The 19,897-nt window shown below is 40.6% G+C and overlaps 2 protein-coding genes across 7 annotated transcripts in view; one reads left to right on the top strand and one right to left on the bottom strand.

The window, feature by feature from the left end:
* RTN4IP1 (reticulon 4 interacting protein 1) overlaps positions 1 to 11,039 on the bottom strand; it is a 48,162-nt gene extending 37,123 nt beyond the window's left edge. The window contains exons 1-4 of one of the 2 annotated variants that reach the window (XM_025863362.2): positions 10,260 to 11,039; positions 4,132 to 4,283; positions 3,291 to 3,359; positions 2,268 to 2,392 (exon numbers count right to left, since the gene is read on the bottom strand). In XM_025863362.2, the coding sequence (XP_025719147.1) occupies positions 2,268 to 2,392; positions 3,291 to 3,359; positions 4,132 to 4,283; positions 10,260 to 10,542 (629 nt within the window). In that variant the 5' untranslated portion in view covers positions 10,543 to 11,039. The remainder of the gene's footprint in view (positions 1 to 2,267; positions 2,393 to 3,290; positions 3,360 to 4,131; positions 4,284 to 10,259) is intronic. The other variant, XM_073893723.1, reaches the window with a different exon arrangement.
* QRSL1 (glutaminyl-tRNA amidotransferase subunit QRSL1) overlaps positions 11,038 to 19,897 on the top strand; it is a 32,203-nt gene continuing 23,343 nt past the window's right edge. For 3 of the 5 annotated variants that reach the window (XM_025863350.2, XM_025863343.1, XM_073893719.1), the window contains exons 1-3: positions 11,038 to 11,162; positions 18,807 to 18,966; positions 19,282 to 19,380. In XM_025863350.2, the coding sequence (XP_025719135.1) occupies positions 11,139 to 11,162; positions 18,807 to 18,966; positions 19,282 to 19,380 (283 nt within the window). In that variant the 5' untranslated portion in view covers positions 11,038 to 11,138. Of the gene's footprint in view, positions 11,286 to 18,806; positions 18,967 to 19,281; positions 19,381 to 19,897 lie in introns of all 5 variants that reach the window. The other 2 variants (XM_073893722.1, XM_073893721.1) reach the window with 2 other exon arrangements.

Raw genomic sequence — 19,897 nt, forward strand, 5'->3', positions numbered from 1 at the left:
TGCAGGAGCCTCAGGATCGGAGCTAGTGAGGCTCTTTACAATGGATTTCACTCCAGTTTGGTTAATATGTGGCTAAATCAATGAACACCCCCAACTCAATACATCATGTAATCACCTTATAGAGTAGAAGCTTTCCACTTTTCAAAGCTCCCCTAACAACCGCCACTGTCTTCCATGCAGCACCCTGGAGGAAACTGCACGGAGACCAGAAATGGCACGCCCAGGTCACCTGATGAGTCAGCAGCAGAGCAGAGAATAGGACCGCGGGTTCTATTTCCCCAGGTCTAAGCATTTATTGCTTAAACAGAAGATAACACAGTACCAAAGAATTACCCACAAAGCCAACAGTAAAATGGGGGCACAGATTCATGAATCTGAGAAAAGACAACTAGGGTGATTTCCAAATTGTTTTCTTCTAGGTACTAAAAACAAATATGCCTGGAGAGCCCTGACTGACAAAAGGAATGACATTTCTCTAACCATAGCACATGGATGGTCATGCAGGCATGAAAAGTCTAATTTTTTTTTAAAGATTTTATTTATTTATTTGACAGAGAGACACAGCCAGAGAGGGAACACAACAGGGGGAGTGGGAGAGGGAGAAGCAGGCTTCCCGCGGAGCAGGGAGCCTGATGTGGGGCTCGATCCCAGGACCCTGGGACCATGACCTGAGCCAAAGGCAGACGCTTAACAACTAAGCCACCCAGGAGCCCCGAAAAGTCTAATGTTTTTAAGGAAAAACACAATAAAGCATCATTGTCAATGCAGAGCCTACAATATAATAAAGGCCTAAAACCCTGAATTTTGCAAGGTTATTAACGAAGACAGACCATTAGAAAAAGCTATGTGGCCAGACTAATTTAAACAAAGTAGTTGACCTAAACCGTAACTTCAAAAGCTTAAAAAATAAACAGGGTTGACCTTTAGAATAAATATTTGCCTTGAATTCTACAATAAAGGGTAACAGCTCATTAGATGAATCATCTTCACACTGCTTTCAGAAATACAGCTATTAAGCTTTCATTAAATTCAAGCCTTTATAGCCCAACACATTAAATGTAAAGTGTAAGGTTTCACAACAGTATAGTTATTTGACCTGTGCTAATTCATAGTAATCAAAAAACTCGTTTTATTAAAAGTTGACCTATAGATCTCTCTCCTTTATCACAATCATTAAGGGGTTCTTAGTACCTCGCCAAAAAATAAAATCAGTTTTCCCTATCATGCCAACTTTCTAAAACACGAAGAATACAGTCTCACCGTTAATAAGAGTAGCCACCGTTGATTGAGTGCTTCCATGGGCCACAGCCTGTGCCACTAGTTTTACTCGTGTTTTCTCATTTAACCCTTAAAACTCACAGAAGAGAAGTGACTGAGGTGGGCCCCCCAGCTAGAGAGCAGCAGAATCTGGATATGGACTCAAGCATACCTAAGACATTCCCACTCCCTGTGCTGTTGCTAACTCAAACAGTAAAGACCTTGAAGCACAAGAATTGACCTAAAGGATGCCAAGCATTAAGCCTAAGAGGACTCCAGAATATTCATCAGTGTTTTGCAGTCCCTTTATATCTGGTCTTCACAGAAATCTGCAAGTCAGAGAGCAAATCCTAGCAGAGGTAGGGGAAAAAAAAAAAAAAGAAAAAACACCTGTACCTTGACATCATTCCTTAGAAAATGTATAAAGTGATGCTTAAACCTTTTCAAGAATCTAATCAAAGCTATGGATCTTCTTTGTAGAAATTTACATAAAACTTTGCATTATTTTACGAAGTTCAGACTCACGAAGTTCAGACTCCTGAAGTTCACCTACATGTTTCCATTTAAAAATTCCCATTTGCTTGGGCTAAGAATCAACACAATGAGGTTAAGCAAGTACAAACTGGGGGCATCTGGATGGCTCAGTTGGTTAAGCATCCAACTCTTGGTTTCGGCTCAGGTCATGATCTCCAGGGTGTGAGATCGAGCCCCACGTCAGGCTCCGTGCTCAGTGTACAATCTGCTTGAAGATGCTCTCTCCCCCTCTTCCTCTGGTCCCCCCTCCACCAGCTCAGGCACTCTAAAATAAATAAATCTTTAAAAAGAAAAAAAAGAAGTACAAACTGACACAAATAAGAGTTTTTTTGGAGACTGTTTTAAATGTTACCACAACTCTGCTCATGCAAGTGATCTGATGTGAATTTTAATACCCTTCTCACAAATCTGCTGCAAAGAAAGACCTTACAACAGAAGGAAAGAAGGGACGTTTAGATGACACAGTTGATACTTACTGTTTTCCTGTGCAATTCTTGTCATTCAGGCCGCCAACCTTGTTTATGGCAGACCAGGCTGTGAGAGCCACATAGGGCAGAGAGGCAGCTTGAGTATGAGTGAGTGATTTAGGCTTGAGAGAGACCTAAATTTGAAGACAACAGTTAAAAATAAGCAATGACGTGCAAACCTATGAACACAATTAAGTATATTTATCTGCATAGGAATCCAACTACTTTCAGAGATATGTCTGTAACATTCTGCCAGGTTCACTGTTTACTGCATACCCTATTCCAGGATTAGTCCTAAGGAATATTCTCCTAATGACTCAACCTGCCTCACAGAGGTTCAGTAATGTTTTATAGGCTACATTATCAGATAAAGCTGCTTAATTCTTCATAAAGAGACCACATTCGATAATCCCATTAGTTCTGACTACACCCAGAAATAAATCCAAGTAAACCTTGAGCCCTCATAAACTCATTCTAATTTGTTTTTGAGATCAGCTGCTTCCTTTACTCCCATTTAGTGGAAGATAATCTTTCCAGATTTTCTCTAATCTCAATAATACCCCTTTTTCCCTTCCTGCCCTCCCCTCTATAGCCAATTTCCTCAATGTTAACCCCTTTCTCTCTATTCAAATTGTCAGGCCACCTGACTGTATTTGATCAGACTGTTTTTAAAGTTATTTGAAAAAGCCTGATACTCCCATGCTTCTGTTGATGATTAACCGGTATGCTCCATTTGGTATATTTGGTTTCAACTGCTTATTCTGGGTAAAACTGAGAAACACCGCAGGGTTTCTAGATCTCACTCCAAATCCCTGCTCCGTGAGACAAAGAGCCGCTTTGGCAGGCAGTGTTACTAAAGGACATCAAATACTTTTTTTACTCTTTCAAAAGTTCCTATTCTCTATCTTAGTTCTTTCAAAACTACCCATAAAACACAAACCTGATGTGAAAAGCAACCAGTTATTTCAGAGATATTTGTCAGTCTTTGTTTATACTTTCTAATGGCATTTCAGCATGGAGTTGGGGAGTTACCTCATTCCCACTGACTACAACAAACTCTGACAGGGTGCCTTGTTTCCAGGGAGGAACTGCAGCCCAGACCTGAAACACACAGCTTCATTAGAAACATTTTCTGACCAAAGTTCGGCATGAGGGCTTTCCCCGATAGACCCCACCCTGTGAAAAAGCACAAGTCAGCAACCCATCAAGTGAGAGTTATTTTCACCTAACATAAATGTAGTACTTAGTATGATTCTGAGTTTATCAAGTCAAACCACACTGGAAGCAGATGCTAATAAATCCTACCGTATTTAAGGACCACTTAGAGTACCAGTAAGAGCACAGTGTCTGGGGCTTGAATACTGGCCCTAGCACTTCCTTTACGGCTGGGCTTCCTCATCTTGTAAACTGCGCCTAAGTGTACTTACTTCATTAAGGATTAAATGGGTTATTTTATGAAAAGCAACTAGAACAGTGTTAACTATTATTATGAGCTCAACTTTAATTTCTTGGTATAAAAGTTCAAAGTGACAAGTGACAGGTGATTATACCAAACTTTAGCTATTTTAAAACCATCTAACCTAAAAGGTAGAAATTGTCATTTAAAGACTTCAAGGAGAAAAAAAAAAGTTGTCCCAATCCTACATATTTTAAAGTCTTCCAGTTCTTAAGCACTGGATTTAGAAAGCTCAAGTACAGTCAAGCTCTTTTGGAATTGTTTGTGAAAAAATGTAACAACAGAACCAAGAAAATGAGGGTTCCACTCAAAGCTCAGTCAGTATACTTGAAGAAAAAAAAAAAAGGTCAAGGATACAGAAATACTTCCAAAAGAAGCAAAATGAAATCCACATATTTAGAAAAAGAGTTAACTCACCTCATCTCCCGGCTTGAAGTACCTCACATCGAGTCCACATTCCATCACCACACCAGAGACATCCCGACCCAGAGTCAGGGGAAATTCTTCTCCTTTGGTTTTAATATGTAAAGGATCACGTTTCATATTTAAGGCCGTAGCTCCATAACCACCTGTGAAATACAATTTATCGGTTTCCTCCAAAAGAATAAAATTCTTTAAAAACCACTAGTTACACGCCAGATTCTAGATCCTCAAGATGCAGATTATAAAATAATCAACCTCACAATTTTTTTCATCATAACACTCGAAAGCACAAAAACAAGGAATGTTGTTCTTTCCAAAGAAAATTACTTGGAAAGTTATAACCACTCGTTCATCTAAAGCTACAATTGCTCAAACGGCCTGCAGAACTTTTGGTATTTCCTTTTATATAGTTTTACTTTATTCTTTGAAGATGGTTTCCTTTATTAATTCATGAACTTGTTAAATAACAAAATCATTTGGTGCCAAGTCTAGTGAAGAAGATAAATGCTTGAGAGGGAGACAAACCATAAGAGACTCTTAATCTCAAGAAAGAAACTGAGGGTTGCTGGAGTGGAGGGGGGTGGGAGGGATGGGGTGGCTGGGTGATGGACACTGGGGAGGGTATGTGCTATGGTGAGCGCTGTGAAGTGTGTAAGACTGATGAATCACAGACCTGTACCTCTGAAACAAATAGTACATTATACGTTAATCTAAAAAAATAAAAAAGATAAATGTTAAAGCTGTTTGAAGTTAATAGTATCAAATACTGTATCCATGTCTAACCTTGGTCTAGGAATAATGTTCCCCACATCCCAAAAATGCTTCCAGAGCATCTCTGAAGTAAGTGTATAGATTCATGAGTGGGGGGGAAAAATTCGACTACCTCGATACTGATGGATAATAAAGCAGTTTATTTGACTTATATCTTTATTTTTTAAATATTTACATAAATATCAGCTAAAAAGAGCTGAAAACATTCTAATCCAACTTTTGTTTCAAATAGATTGGCTATCTACAATAACCTAAAGTAGTTTATTACAAGCTTCAACATATAAAATGACTTTTCTAAGACACAAAATTATGTTATAGCCTCTTCCACTTGAGATTTCTCTGAGAACAGAGGAACGAGCTAGGTGGGGCTCTCCAAGATAAGCACTCTTTCCACCTTTCTTGTCATGTGCCACAATTTATGCTCCGAAATCACTAACCCACTCCGTGAGTTTCCCCTTTCCCCCCACCCACCCTCAGAGGTGGCACATCAGATCTTAAGGCTGAGGAGAAACCAGCAAAGGAGACTGAGGAGGCCTGACCAGCGCAGACGGGTGCTGAAGGCCATGGGAACAGGGTCATTTCAAGAAGTCAAATGCTGGGGCGCCTGGGTGGCTCAGTCCGTGGCTCTTGGTTTCCACTCACATCCTGATCTCAGTGTGAGATCGAGCCCGCCCTGGGCTCTGTACTCAGCAGGGAGTCCGCGTGAGATTCTCTCCCCTTCTCCCTCTGCCCTCTACGCCTGCTCATGGACTCTCTAAAAATAAATGAACCTTAAAAAAAAAAAAAAAGTCAAACGCTGAGAGGTAAAACAGTTTTTCAGATAAAGTCAAAAGATGCCATACATTTTTTAAAAAACCAAACCAAACAGCTGATCCAGCAACACAGAGGTCTTCGGTGACCGTGATGGCAGTTGCTATGGCCTGGACTGCTCGAAAGAGAACGGGGAAGGGAGGAACTGGAGACCCCAGACCGTTCAACTTTCTCAAGTAGATTCTCCCTATGAAGGGGAGCACGGAAATGAAACAGTGACTGGAGGGGCACAGGTGAGAGGGAGACAGGATTTTTGAGTGTTTTTTTTTCCTCTTCTTTAAGAGGGGAGAAACAACAGCAAGTCTGAGTGCTAATCAGAATGATCCCGTAGAAAGGGAAAGACTGATGATACAGAAAAAGAATTTCTGAAACAGTGCTCCTCAGTTGATGAAAGGGGATGGGATCAGGAACCCACATGGAAGGTTGGCCTTAGACAGGAACAAGGAAGTTAATCCATATAGCAGGAGGAAAAGGTAGACGATACAGGGGGAGAGGACAGGTGGGGGGCTTGCAGTTGTTTTTCTAATAAAAAAAAAAAAAAACCAAGACACATGGGAGAGAGTGTTTAAAAAGTTGGGATAGTCCCAGAAAAATCTAAGCTGATGGCCATCATGCCAATATTACATATTTGCCATCTGGCTAGTTAGGAGTACACCCCCCATCAGGGGAAAAAACAACTTCACATGTAATACTCACAGAAGTCACGTTTCACTTTTCCTGTCTTACATTCCTTTTCCGTAACTAAAACACAATTAAACAATTACTCACTGAAATTCCTATGCGGTGTGAGCAACAAAAGCGGGTATTTAGCCATGTCAGAGTGTAGCTGTGGCTTCAGAGCTACAAAGAAAAGGCTTCAGGGCGCCTGGGTGGCTCAGATGGTTAAGCGGCTGCCTTCGGCTCAGCTCATGATCCCAGGGTCCTGGGATCGAGTCCCGCATCGGGCTCCCTGCTCCATGGGAGCCTGCTTCTCCCTCTGCCTCTCTCTCCCTGTCTCTCATAAATAAATAAAAAAATTTAAAAAAAAAAAAAAAAAGAAAAGGCTTCAGTCCTTTCTGAGGTACAGCGCCTGCAGGACAAGGTTGCTCAAGTTTTTTTTTTTAAGATTTTATTTATTTGAGATAAAGAGCATGAGAGGGAAGAGGGTCAGAGGGAGAAGCAGACTCCCTGCTGAGCAGGGAGCCCAGTGTGGGACTCGATCCCGGGACTCCAGGATCATGACCTGAGCCGAAGGCAGTCGCTTAACCAACTGAGCCACCCAGGCGCCCCAAGGTTGCTCAAGTTTTGTTGGTCAACTGAGTAGCCCTGCCTCACTCACCTTTGGTACTAGCCCAACAAGCCGCAAATCCAGAACGCAGCTGGTAGTGAGCGAGAACCTGGTTGGGGACACAAATAATTGGGGGCCCTTAGGAGCTTCATCCCATTGTTAGAGGTTGCCAGTTTAACTGACTCAGAGTTGGGATGATTTAGAAAATCCTAAGGTCATCAATTTCAGACTTTAATCCCATCTAAAAAAAAAAAATCAATGATTGTTGGTATGATGCTGTTGGCTATATATTTTTTTCTATTTTAAGATTATTCATTTATTTAGCCATTTACATGATTTATGATTTTATGTCCAATAACAGTGGCTATATCCAGAAAAACAGACTGGCTTCATAGGTCCTTGCATTCTTGCTAAGGGAAATAACGGCTTCCTACAGTTTATAAACTTCTACTCATTATTTTATTTCTGCAAGCTACCAATTCAGGCATCTCCTGCAACAACAATCACATTCTCAAAAAAACAAAACAACCCATGAGCAGGAAATATAACCTACAAATAATATTACTGGATTAAGTTATAAAAAACTAGTAAGAGGTCTCAAAAATACCATATAAAAGTAAAACGTGTCACAATATTACATTGTTAAATAGCAGCCAAGAAAGTCGAGATCCAGGCACCCTACTGAAATTAAAATGTACACAACAAATTGTGTATATGCATTCAAAGAAATTAAAAGTTAATAGATCTAAAAGACAAAATGTACAAATTACTCAAGGTTAGAACACCACTAACTTTAGTTTGCAATCTTAAGTTAGAATGAAAATAAAAAATGACGCAAAAATAAAGACTGAATGACAACTACATATGTGAAGTGCTGAAACAGGTAGTGGTTGGTAGAACATGGGATCTACCTCCAAAGGATTTACAGTCCAAGATGAAAAAACATACTGATCATTGGGTATAAACCCACCACTTAAAGACATAGCCTATAAAAAATAAATTATCTTCATACCCAATGTAAATGAATAAAGTAAAAGCACTATAGCCAACAAGCAGTAGCACCTCTTACTTCAGAGCAAATAAAAATACAAATGTGGATTTCATGGGACAATCATAGTTAAGACATTTCAATTCATCCTTAATAGGAGCTTTCTAGCTATAAGCACTTTAAGAGTCCAAGTCTTTCCTCAAACCCCTGCCCCACAAAGACGTGTGTAATAGCTATTCCTCACACTGCCTAGATTGGCACGGTCCAACAGAAATATAATGCAAGCCACATATGTCATTTTAAGTTTCCCTAGTAGCTACTAAAAAATAATATTAATCTTAATATTTTATTTAACATATTCAAAATAGAATCAGGTCAATGTGTAATCAATATAAATTAATGATATTTTACATTCCTTTTTTCTTACTGTTTGAAATCCAGTGTGTATTTTATACTAACATCTCATTTCAAACTAGCCACATTTCAGTGGCTTGACACTCACCTGTGACTAGTGGCTACTATATTGGACAGCCCAGGTCCAGATATAGTCACTAAGTTAAAAATAGCAACATTAAAAATTGGAGTCAAAAGACCTACAGACCAAGGGGTGCCTGGCTGGCTCAGTTGGTAGAGCGTGCAACCCTTGATCTCAGGGTTGTGAGTTAAGCCCTGTGTTGGGTGTAGAGATCACTTAAAAATAAAATCTTAAAAAATAAACAAACCTGAAAACCGAGACGCTGGACTTTTTTTCCCTAATCCAGCAGTTCTGCAAGCATTTACATCCCCAAGATCTTTTTGAGGAGCCTAAGAGGTTGTTTTTTTTTGTTTGTTTGTTTGTTTGTTTTAAGATTCTATTTACTTGAAAGTGAGAAAGAGTTAGAAGCAGAGAGCACAAAGGGAGAGGGAGAGGCAGACTCTCCCGAGCAGGGAGCCGGATGTAGGGCTCCATCCCAGGACCATGAGATCATGTCCCGAGCCGCAATCAAGAGCTGGCCGCCTAACCAGCTGAGCCACCCAGGCGTCCCTTTATATCATTTTATATTTCTAACCTGATTTAATTTTGTAATGTTACCAAAGGACTTTACTGCATTTTTAAATGAATAAAAATTTTAAATTTGCTCTTCTGATTGCTAATAAGGTAAATACTGATAGCTATAACTCACACAAACAAAAGCCCATTGTAATTATCAAGAGGGTAAAGAGATCTTAAGACCAAAACACTTGAGAACTGACACCCTAATCATCACACAGCTCCTGGAAAATAGGAGGAAAAATGCAAAAAATTTCAGTCTTAACACTTTCAAACTTCTCCACGAATTTTGCAAAGTGATTCATTCTATCATTAATTCTAATTTTGTAACTGGTTCATATAAACCAAGAAATTTAATTAATCACACATAGTTCACATACCGTAACTATTACAAGGCAATCTGATAAGAACTCTAAGTTACATATAGGCCTTCAAAACACAGACCTACAGTTTAATTTAACTGCATATGGCAGCTTATTTATAACACGGAAGTTAACTAACCAATCATCCCAAGATTTTTAATTTTTTCAGAAGACATAGGTGAGGAATATTTGTCATTTTTTTCCCAAAGTTAAATTCACAAGTAGTAATCAGTCTTTTCAGCACTGTACTAATTGCATGGTGTATATATTCTTAAGGACTATAGTGCTCTCCAAGCTTTGTCAATATTCCCCAGCAGAAATTAAGATAGTAACATTCCCATTTAGGATGAAGCATACAGGAAAGGGTATTTTAACTGCAGAGGCAAAATTCAACAGCAGAAATGAGGAAAGTACTGTGAGCATATCATATGGGGCACCTGCCCTGCTTTGCCCACTGCACCAGTAAAGATGTGAATAGTGGGAGAGCAAAGAATTATTATAAAAACGCAAATTCCACTGATGTGAAAACATAATCATACCTCCAAAACCTGCAACAGCCCTCAGAATACCACCAAGTTCCCAGGAGAATAGAACAAAAAGTAAGCTGTGGAACCCAAATTAACTCAAATTCCAATTTACATTTTAAGGAAGAATGGAAACATTTCAAAAGGTATATTTGCTTATATTTTGCAAAAGACTAAAGTATACCATGAACATTGCAATTTCAAAAACTTGGCAAATAATATCCGAGATACTGTCAAATACCTAAGCTATTCCTTCGTGTTAACCAAATAACTGTAGTCAAATAACAAGTGAATTTTTAAAACTGATCCCTGATGAAATTCTGAATTTAAAAAAAAGAAAGGTAAGGAGGAATGTCTTTCGAAAACTTACTTCTCATATTAACATCTATAGGATTTACACTTGCAGCGTGAACTTTGATAACAACTTCATTTGGATAGTGTATGACAGGTATCATCATGTTCTGAGTAAATCGAAGCACGTCATTCTTCCCGTATCTATCTATCACCCAGGCGGGCATGACAGTGCTCCTTGAAGAGGTAGTACTAATCTTTCCAACTAAAAGTCTTTGTACGGCGTGGCTTCTCCAGAAGCAAACCGCAGTACATGCATTTCTTCCAAGTACACACGTCTTCAGAAATTCCATCGTAAACATCAGTTGAACTGCGTGCCCTAATTAAAATGCATTTAAATGGGATGGAACTCCAACCCCTGAATCAAACACACTGGCCGATCTGTGAATTCAAAAATGAAGTCAGCCTAACCAATGCAGCAAATGAAGGAAGAAGAATATGGAATTATTCTGCTCTTCCCATCTGAAAAGCCCCAATTAACGTTCCAGTCAATATTCTGTTCATTCTCCTCCTTCCTCACATCCCCTCCCCTTTGAAAGGCAAAAACAAAACCCCTAGAATCCAGCCCTGTCCCGGGAGCCCCCAGCAGGATAAGCTAACTCCGCTCGAGACCCAGACGCCACAGAGAATCAGAGGCTCCCCGATTCCCTCCGAGACCCTAGCCCGAGTCTCCTTACGACCCGCTCTCCTTCGTCGCAGGAGTTGCTTTGCGGCGCCAACCAATCGCGTGCAAAGATCATTTCCCCGAGCTGCAATTCGACCAATCTAAGTACTCGGTGTTGAAAGGTGCAGTGACGATCAAAGATGGCTGCGCCCATGTGATCCCGGCGCGGGTGTTGACCTCTCTTATTCCTCCTTGTCACCTGGGCCTTGCGGTGGCAGGCTGGGCACAAGGACCATGCTGGGCCGGACCCTCCGAGAAGTGAGTGGAACTGACTGCTGAGGGCCCAGGGAGGTCAGAAAGATTCGCGGATTCCGTGGACAAGGAGCCCCCGGGTCTGACCCGCATCTTGGTCAGCCTCGCCGTCTCCTTTCCTGGATCTGGGTGGGTGCTTCAGACCTTTGGGGCCTTCAGCTCTACTCCCTGTACCCATTCTGGAGTTAGGACTTCAGCAAGGGAGACTTAGGCAGCGCGGAGCTGTACGGTGGAAGTATACACCGGCTTCTCAATTAGACGTTGCTAAGGCTTGGGTCAGACCCCTGATGGATGGCCTCTCAGAGTGGGCTCCGCCAGTCCACTTTCAGTCTCCTTCTGTCCCCGACGCTCATCTGACGCAGTCCTCGCTAAGAGGCTCAGCAGACCTGTACTTTGCAAAATACAAACGAGTAATTTTTAGTTCCCCAGCCCCACCCCCGCCTGGACATATTCTCTGGACTTATCTACGACTAAGATACTAATGATTCTCTCACCGGTGTCTTCCTGTCCTAGACATCATTTTTAAACTCTAGGCTAATATTTGTAAGTTCCCTCTGGACATCTCTTCCAAATGCCCCATAACCACCTCCACTTAATTTAGCCGAAGTTGACTTCAGCATTGTAATAGGACCACTTCTTATCTTTCAATCTCCACCTTAAAAAACAAAAACCTGATTTCTGAATTCTTAATATTCTCTTTTTAATGGCACAACTCTTATCCCAGTTGCCCTTATATTCTTTCTCATCTGTCATATCCAATAAATCAGTAAGCCCTGTTAATTCATACCTCCAAATTTATGTCTGGAAGTTGTTTTCTTCACTTACTCTCTGCTGTTAAGGCTTCAGTTCATGTCTCCTCGCTTTCTGGCCCATATCTCTCAACCTTGAGAACTGTCTGCAGGCCCACTCTTATAAGAATCACATCAGGTTCTTGTTAAAACCACAGCTCTGTCCCACTTTGGTAGCTCTGTGATTTGAGGACCAGAGGATATGGTTTAACCAAAGCTCCAGGTGATTCTGCTGACAAGTAGGGGTTGAGGACCTAGCCTGCCTTCCATCTTCCTGTTGTATCTTCACCTGGGAAATCTTCCACCCCCCCACCCTCCATATGGTAGCCTTTTAGAAAGCTATAAATTATCATAACTTAAAATTGACAGGCATTTAATAATAAATAGTCCTTTCCCAAAATACATTAGTATTTTACCATCCTAATATGGTTTCTGGCCTCTACTACATATTTCTGTACAGTAAATTCCTCTACTAAAGAATCCAATTTGTTCTTAAAAAAAAAACCACCAAAAACTAGTTTTAAAATGAAATACAACCTATAAAAATACAGTATTTCCTTTCTCTGCCCTTTCCCCCTTCAGCACCCCCTCTTTTGTGCCACCTCTTTCTGGTGTTGTTGAATGAGCCCCTGTGAGGAAACAACTTTTGCCTCCAGGGGGAAATAAAACAGGAGAGCTGACCTAAGGTACACAAGAGGTTGCCTGAACAGGATTACTTTCACTTAATTACTTCTTTAACAAATATTTGTTGATGCCTACTGTGCACAAAACATTATTTGGTAGTCATTTTCCCAGCCCAAAAAATACCTTCTCTCCGCTTTATATTTTTTCTCATATCATTGTTCATCCCAAGTTCTACCAATTAGAGATTATTTTAGTGCATGTTCTTTTAAGTATATAAAGATGCCTTGCAGGGTCGAATGATTTATTCACCCATTGTTGTGAGTTACAGTAGTTTAATAAAATTTCTCTCCATCACATACTAGTTGATAGAATCAATTGAAAAAAGGGAAAATTTGCTGCGGAGGAAATTTGGTAGAAGAGCTGGAAACTAGAGTTTTGAGGCAATGCTGGGGACCTAAGTGAGGCTTAGAGTAACAGAGGGGGCCTGGAAGGAAGCACTAAAAGGAGGTAACATGCCAAATGGGAGGTAAAAGTCCTATTTCTCAAGTTTTATGCAGGTACATTCAGGAAAGAGGAGGAATCTCACTTTCACCTTCCTCTTTTGTGGTATCTTCCCAGTGTTTCTAGGAGCCACACATCAGGCTAATATTAATCCTAAAGTTATTAATTATATATTGAATAGGCTGGTTGGGGGTCTACCTAAGAACACTTAATTATTGTTCTATGGGAAAACAGTTTCCAAATTTTAAATAACTCAGGTGTTCATTCATTCAACTAACGTTTAGTGAGCACCTCTGTGTTCCAGACATGGAATTAACGTTGAAGACAATCAGAAGTTCCTGCCCTCATGAAGCCTGCATTTTTGTGGGGGAACAGGCATTAAAGAAGTTTTTTTTTTTTTTAGTAAATAATATAATCACAGGTAGTATAAGTACTATGAAGAAAGATTAAGCAGGCCACAGTGTGAGAACTAGCGGGGGGAGCCAGATGTGTTGGAGGGGTCAGGAAAGGTTTCTCTGACTATTATTAAGAGATCTAAAGGATATGAAGGGGAAGCTAGGGGAAGGCCTGGGAGAATAGTATTCCAGGCAGAGGGAACAGTAAGTGCAAAGGGTCTGAAGCAAGAGCAAGCTTGACACATTCAGGAGTTGCAAGGCGGCCAGCATGCCTAGAGAAGTGTGAATGAAGAGGAGAAGAGTGGGATATGAGGTTAGAGAGATAAACAGGAGCCAGATCATGGAAAACTTTAGGCTGTGCTGAGTGTGGATTTTATTCTAAGTGTAATGAGAAGCCTCTGGAAATTTGTGAGTATGTGGATATGATTTGATTTAAAATTTAATATATTTTTTAAAGATTTTATTTATTTATTTGCGAGAGAGAGAATGGGAGATAGAGAGCACGAGAGGGAAGAGGGTCAGAGGGAGAAGCAGACTCCCCGCCGAGCAGGGAGCCCGATGTGGGACTCGATCCCGGGACTCCGGATCATGACCTGAGCCGAAGGCAGTTGCTTAACCAACTGAGCCACCCAGGCGCCCTTGATTTAAAATTTAAAAAGCTCCTTCAGGTTATTCCTAAAGATATGGTCTGTAGGAAAGCAAGCGAGGAAGCAGGAAAATCAGTTAGAAGGCAAGAGATGATGGCAGCATAGATGCGGTGGCCATAAAGATAATGTGAAATGGGATTGTTTTTTAAGTTAGGGCTTGCTGATGGATTGGATACAGACTTTGAGGGAAAGAGAAGAATGAAGGAGGATGGTTAGATTTTTGACCTGGGGAGTTGGGAAAGTGGTAACATCAAGATGGGGAAGAGGTTTTTTCCCCCATTTTTTTTAATTGAGGTATAATTGACATAGAACATTATATTAGTTGCAGGTGTACAACATGATTTGGTATTTGTATACACTGCAAAATGATCACAATAAGTCTAGTTTTTCCTGATCACCATATAGTTACATAATGTACAATATTATTGGCTCTAATCACCATGTTGTACATTATATCCCCATGACATTTATTTTATGACTGGAAATTTGTATCTCTTGTACCTTCTCCCATTTGCCCATCCCCTAACCTCCCTCCCTACTGGCATCCACCAGTCTGTTCTCTGCATCTATGAGTTTTGTTTTGTTTTTTAGATTCCACATGTAAGTGAAATCATAACGGTATTTGTCTTTTTCTGACTTGTTCCACTTAGCATAATACTCTCAGGGTCCATCCATGTTGTCACAAATGGCAAGATTTCATTTTTTTTATGGCTAATATTCCACTGTATATATACCACATCTCCTTTATCCATGCATCCATCAATGGACAGGTTGTTTCCACATTTTGGCTACTGTGAATAATGTTGTAATGAACATAAGGGTGCATGTATCTTTTCGAATTAGTGTTTTCATTTCTTCTACTAAATACCCAGAATCGGAATTGCTGGATCATATGATAGTTCTGTTTTTAGTTTTTTGAGGACCCCCATACAGGAAGGACTCTTAGGAAGCATATTTGGAAGGAGGAAAGTTATCAAGACTTCTGTTCTGGGCATGTTAATTTGGAGATGTCTGCTGGCTATCCAGGTGAAGAAGTCAATTAAGCAGGTGGCTGTCTAGGAGTTGGGAGATCAGAAAAGCAGCTAGGTATGAGGATTGTAAAGTGGCCAGAGTATAGAAGATAATAAAAGTGTGTTGCCAGATAAGAACACCCAGGGAGCTGAGTACGAAAATAGAAGGCCTAAAACTTTCCAACATTCAGTCAGCAATAGGAAGCAGAGCCAGCAAAAGAGACGTGAAGGAATGGTCAGTAAGGCAAGAGGAACACCAGGTCTTGGTGTCCTGAAACACAAGTGAAAAAGCTTCAAGAGAGTGTTCTCTTAAGTTGAATGCTGCTGAAAAGTACTTGTAAGATGAGGACTGAGCATTGACTGCTGGATTTAGGAATGTGAGGTTGCTAGTGATCCTGATGCAATTCCTTGAAACATTGGAGACTAAAGCATGAATGGAGTGTGTTAACAGGTTCCAGTCAACTGGACACTCAGGCCCCCAGGGCTCTCCTATACCTTCAGCATTTATCAAAACAATTCTTTTTAAAAGGTGGTTCTTTTCCTAAGTGAACTTCTGATGCTCTCTGTAAAGTTAAGAGTATAGTGGTCCAGAGCATGGGGTTTGGAAACAAGAACAGGCCTTGGTTGAATCCCAGCAGCTCGGCTACTTTCTAGCTTTGTGACCCCAAGCAGGAACATTAGTTTTTTATCTGTAAAAAGAAAATAAGAATATCAGCCCCTCATAGTGGATATAAAGATTAAATGAAATAGAAAACATCGGTGGGTGGGGGATGGGTGAAATAGATGATGGGGATTAAGGAGGGCACTTGCTGTGATGAGCACCGGGTGTTGTATGGACGTGTGGAATCATTATATGGTACACCTAAAAATTAACAGAACACTGCTAACTATACTGGAATTAAAATAAAATTTTAAAAATCTTGAAAAGAAAGAAATATAAAGCATCTAGGATAATGCCTAGAACTAAGTGCTATTATTGACATTAATTTTGTTATACGGACAAATTTACTAAATTATATGTATTTACAATGATCTCTTCCCCTAGTTTCTAAGAAGAGTGTCTCCTGAGGAAGATTTCTTAATTTTTCTAAGAAGGCATATTATTTTTCTCTTGCTGCCTAACAAATTAATATAAACTTTTTGGCTTAAGATAATCCTATTATCATCTTACAGTTTCGTGGGTCAGGAGTCCAGAAATGGAGTAGCTGGGTTCTCTGCTCACAGGAGTCTCAGAAGGCTGAAATCAAGGGGTCAGCCAAGGCTGTGGTTTCATCTGAAGCTCAGGGTCCTCTTTCAACCTCATTGGTTGTTGGAAGACTCTGTTTCTTTGCAGTTGTAGGACTGAGGTCCCCATGTTTTTCTTGACCATGTGGATGGTTGAGCAAATGAGCTGAGTGGACAGGAGGTGTGGGATAACTAAAATTGGGGTTTCGGAGGTTATAGAGATACTGGTAATGATGTAGTCTGAGCTGAGTTGGTAACTGGGGCAAGGTGAAGGAAAAGTTTGCCTGAAATGAGGTCAAGAACCGAGAGGCTGGGTGTCAGTGTACGTTACTTGAAGTCTGAAGTCAACCAGAATAACAGCAGGAGCAACTGTAAAGATTAAAGGGAGCTAAGTGCAAAAATCTTCAATGAATGAAAAGGAGTGCTCGGGAGACGGTGGATTCACACCCCAAGGAGAGTGATATAAGCTCCTCTAAGGCCTGTACTTCAGCTGAGCTGGGATTTTTGAACGAAGAGGGAAGAGGGGGGCATTGAGGAATGAGGAGGATGCCTGCCTGTACATTCTCCCTGACTCTGGTCCATGGTGGGTAGAAGCTAAAGCAGTCTTCTCTTGAGAAAGCTGCAGGAAAAGCAGGGGTCTCAAGGAAAAGCCTACTTTCCATTAGAGAAAAGTCAGGGAGAATGAATTTGGTTTAAAAAAAAACTCTTACAGTTGATTTCATCTTATATTCCGCTATGCCACCTTCAGTTTTGCCCCAGGGAAGCTGCACTGTTCTATTTCACACTCCTTATGCTCAGGCCATTCGAGCTAGTTACCGTCTTTGTTTTCATTTCCCTTCTCCAATTCTCTTACTGACTTTCTCAAATCTGGATTTCCTAAGAATGGTCCTAATGAAGATCAGCACCATTTAAAATGAGTGCTCCTGGACAATCTCATTTCTTGCCCTTGTAACCACAACTGTAACTCATTTCCCTTGTATTCTTACACCAGCTGGCAAGTCAGGAATGCCTGAGGATAGTAGGCATTAGGAGACTTGAGGGGAGGCAAAGAAAGACAGGCATAATTTTCTTCATTACCAGTTTGGCCATGGCATAGCCCAGCTGCTCTGCCCCTCCCAGGGCCCCTCCCCCTGCCCTGCCCCTCCTTGGGTCCCTCCCCCAGCTGTCCCTTGGCGACTCTTTCCTCCTCTTATGCATCAGCCTGAGGGGACCTCTCCGTGGCCTGTTGCCAGTGCTTTAAGCTCCCCTAAAACTCTCAGCCCTAAGAATACCGTGCTTTGATGATTTAATCAACAGCTGAGAGCAGATGATTTGCAGATTTTCTCCTCAAATGCAAGCTCCTGTTGCTTGGTGGATGTAGGACACCTGAAGATGCAGTCAGCTCAGAGGACAGACTGAGCTTGCTCTAGCGCAGAGAGAGATAGTGAAAGAGCACGTGTTATGACCTTCCCCTTACCCTGTACTGCTGTGTGGCTTCACAGACAAATCACTAACCTCTCTGAGCTTCAGTTTCTGCATCTGTAAAATGAGGTTAATAAGATATAACTTACATGGTTGTGTTAAGGTGAAGGGAGGTAGTAATGCACGTAAAGCAATAGTATCCGGCTCTTGGTAAATACTCAATAAACATTACTCCACCCATCCACCTTCTCCCCAAGCCCCCATCTCATCCAACTCTGTTCAGATAATCTGCAAAGCTTTGGTGTCATCTTTGATTTATTGTTCATTGCTTTTATTTAATTAGTAAGTACTTACTATTACTTCCTCCAGGAAGTATTAAATAGTCATCACTTCAGGCTTCACTTACTATAAACATATAGATTCTGGTCACTTGTAATGCAGTTTATCTTAACACTTTGTTTACTAGCCTTTCTAATGCATCCAAGACAGGATTGTGGGGAAGTTTGGTTTTAGTTTGCTTTTGAACCCATATTTTATAAGCATTTCTCTCAATTTGTAGTGGCTCTTACTCGAATTCTGCAGTAAAACATAAAGATCTCACTTCGAGTCATAAGGTCCTGCAGGGCCTTGTCCAATCTGTTGCTCTCACTCTGTAGCGCCTGCGTTCCCGCCTTGCCGCACCCATGCCCACCCACGCCAAGCCTCCCCCCACCACCCCTACTCAAGGTGATGGGTGCATTACCCTCATTCACTATACTCCCAAGGTATAGAGTTCTCTTGGTTTTGAATCCAAGCTTCACTTCAACATTTTACACTTCACCACTCTATCTGCCCACTCAGTATAATACTTGTATCTTCTGCAGCCTCAGTAAAAGGTTTTTATTTTATTTTATTATGTTATGTTAATCACCATACATTACATCATTAGTTTTTGATGATTCATTGTTTGCGTATAACACGCAGTGCTCCATGCAGTACGTGCCCTCTTTAATACCCATCACCAGACTAACCTATCCCCCCCACCCCTCAGTAAAACATTTTTGAATTGTATATATTACAGGTTTCTACAGCACTGAAACAAGGCCACATTACTCCAACAGAGCTCTGTCAAAAATGTCTCTCCCTTATCAAGAAGACCAAATTTCTAAATGCTTACATTACTGTATCAGAAGAGGTGGCCTTAAAGCAAGCTGAAGAATCGGAAAAAAGATACAAGAAAGGTAAATTACTGTGAATTATACTTAATTGGCATATCCCTAGAGAAAGAATTTAATTGGATGTAGCAGTCTCCATTTGTCAAGTGAGGCTTTTTAACATAAAACATAGCCTTATTTAAAGAACTTACCATGAGGTACAATAAAAATAAGGCTAATGGGCATGTGATGCTTTCTAATGCCCAACTGTAATAATTTCTAACATCAACTTGATTTATGAAGAAGTATCTTTACCAAAAACTAATAGTTATTGTAATAACTAGTATTAATGTGTCTTTATATTCTGGATATAGCTCCTATTCTTTTGGCTTTTTAACGCAGGTCACTCACTTGGGGATTTAGATGGAATTCCCGTTGCAGTAAAAGACAACTTTAGCACGTCCAGCATTGAGACAACATGTGCATCAAACATGCTGAAAGGTAAAGTTTAGTTGACCAGAGCATTAATAGTTTTATGAAACTATTTTTTCAACTTAAAGATAAGATACTAAAGCACCAAAGTATTCTCAGACAAATTATATCTGCAAAAGAAGTACTTAGGCTGGAATATTTTTACTATTGGTTCTTTCGGAATTCAAAATTATCCCTTAGAGGTAGGCCAGCTTAATGGATGTATCCTATTTAAGATGTTTTAGAAATCCTACTTGGGGAGATTTACTAACTGACCACCACACACACACGCAGTGCCCTCTGACTCCCACTCATTGATACCACGGGACTAGGGAGGAAGGGGCTGTCATCACCCCTCTCGTGAGGGTGGTCTGAGGATTCGCTTTTATTGTCTAGCTGTTTTTTGTTTCCCAACTCCTCCATCTCTTATATCACTATATTTATCTGAGTTTATAGTGATGCTTAGTTTTATTCTTTACAGTTTAGTAGGTCAAAAGGAAACCTGTTTCTCAAGATTTCTGGATCCTAGAAGGAAAAAGACATGGCA

The sequence above is a fragment of the Callorhinus ursinus genome, unplaced genomic scaffold (genome assembly GCF_003265705.2).
Source record: "Callorhinus ursinus isolate GAN/ISIS: 27379988/994484 unplaced genomic scaffold, GSC_fseal_2.0 scaffold6, whole genome shotgun sequence".
Classification (NCBI taxonomy): domain Eukaryota; kingdom Metazoa; phylum Chordata; class Mammalia; order Carnivora; family Otariidae; genus Callorhinus; species Callorhinus ursinus.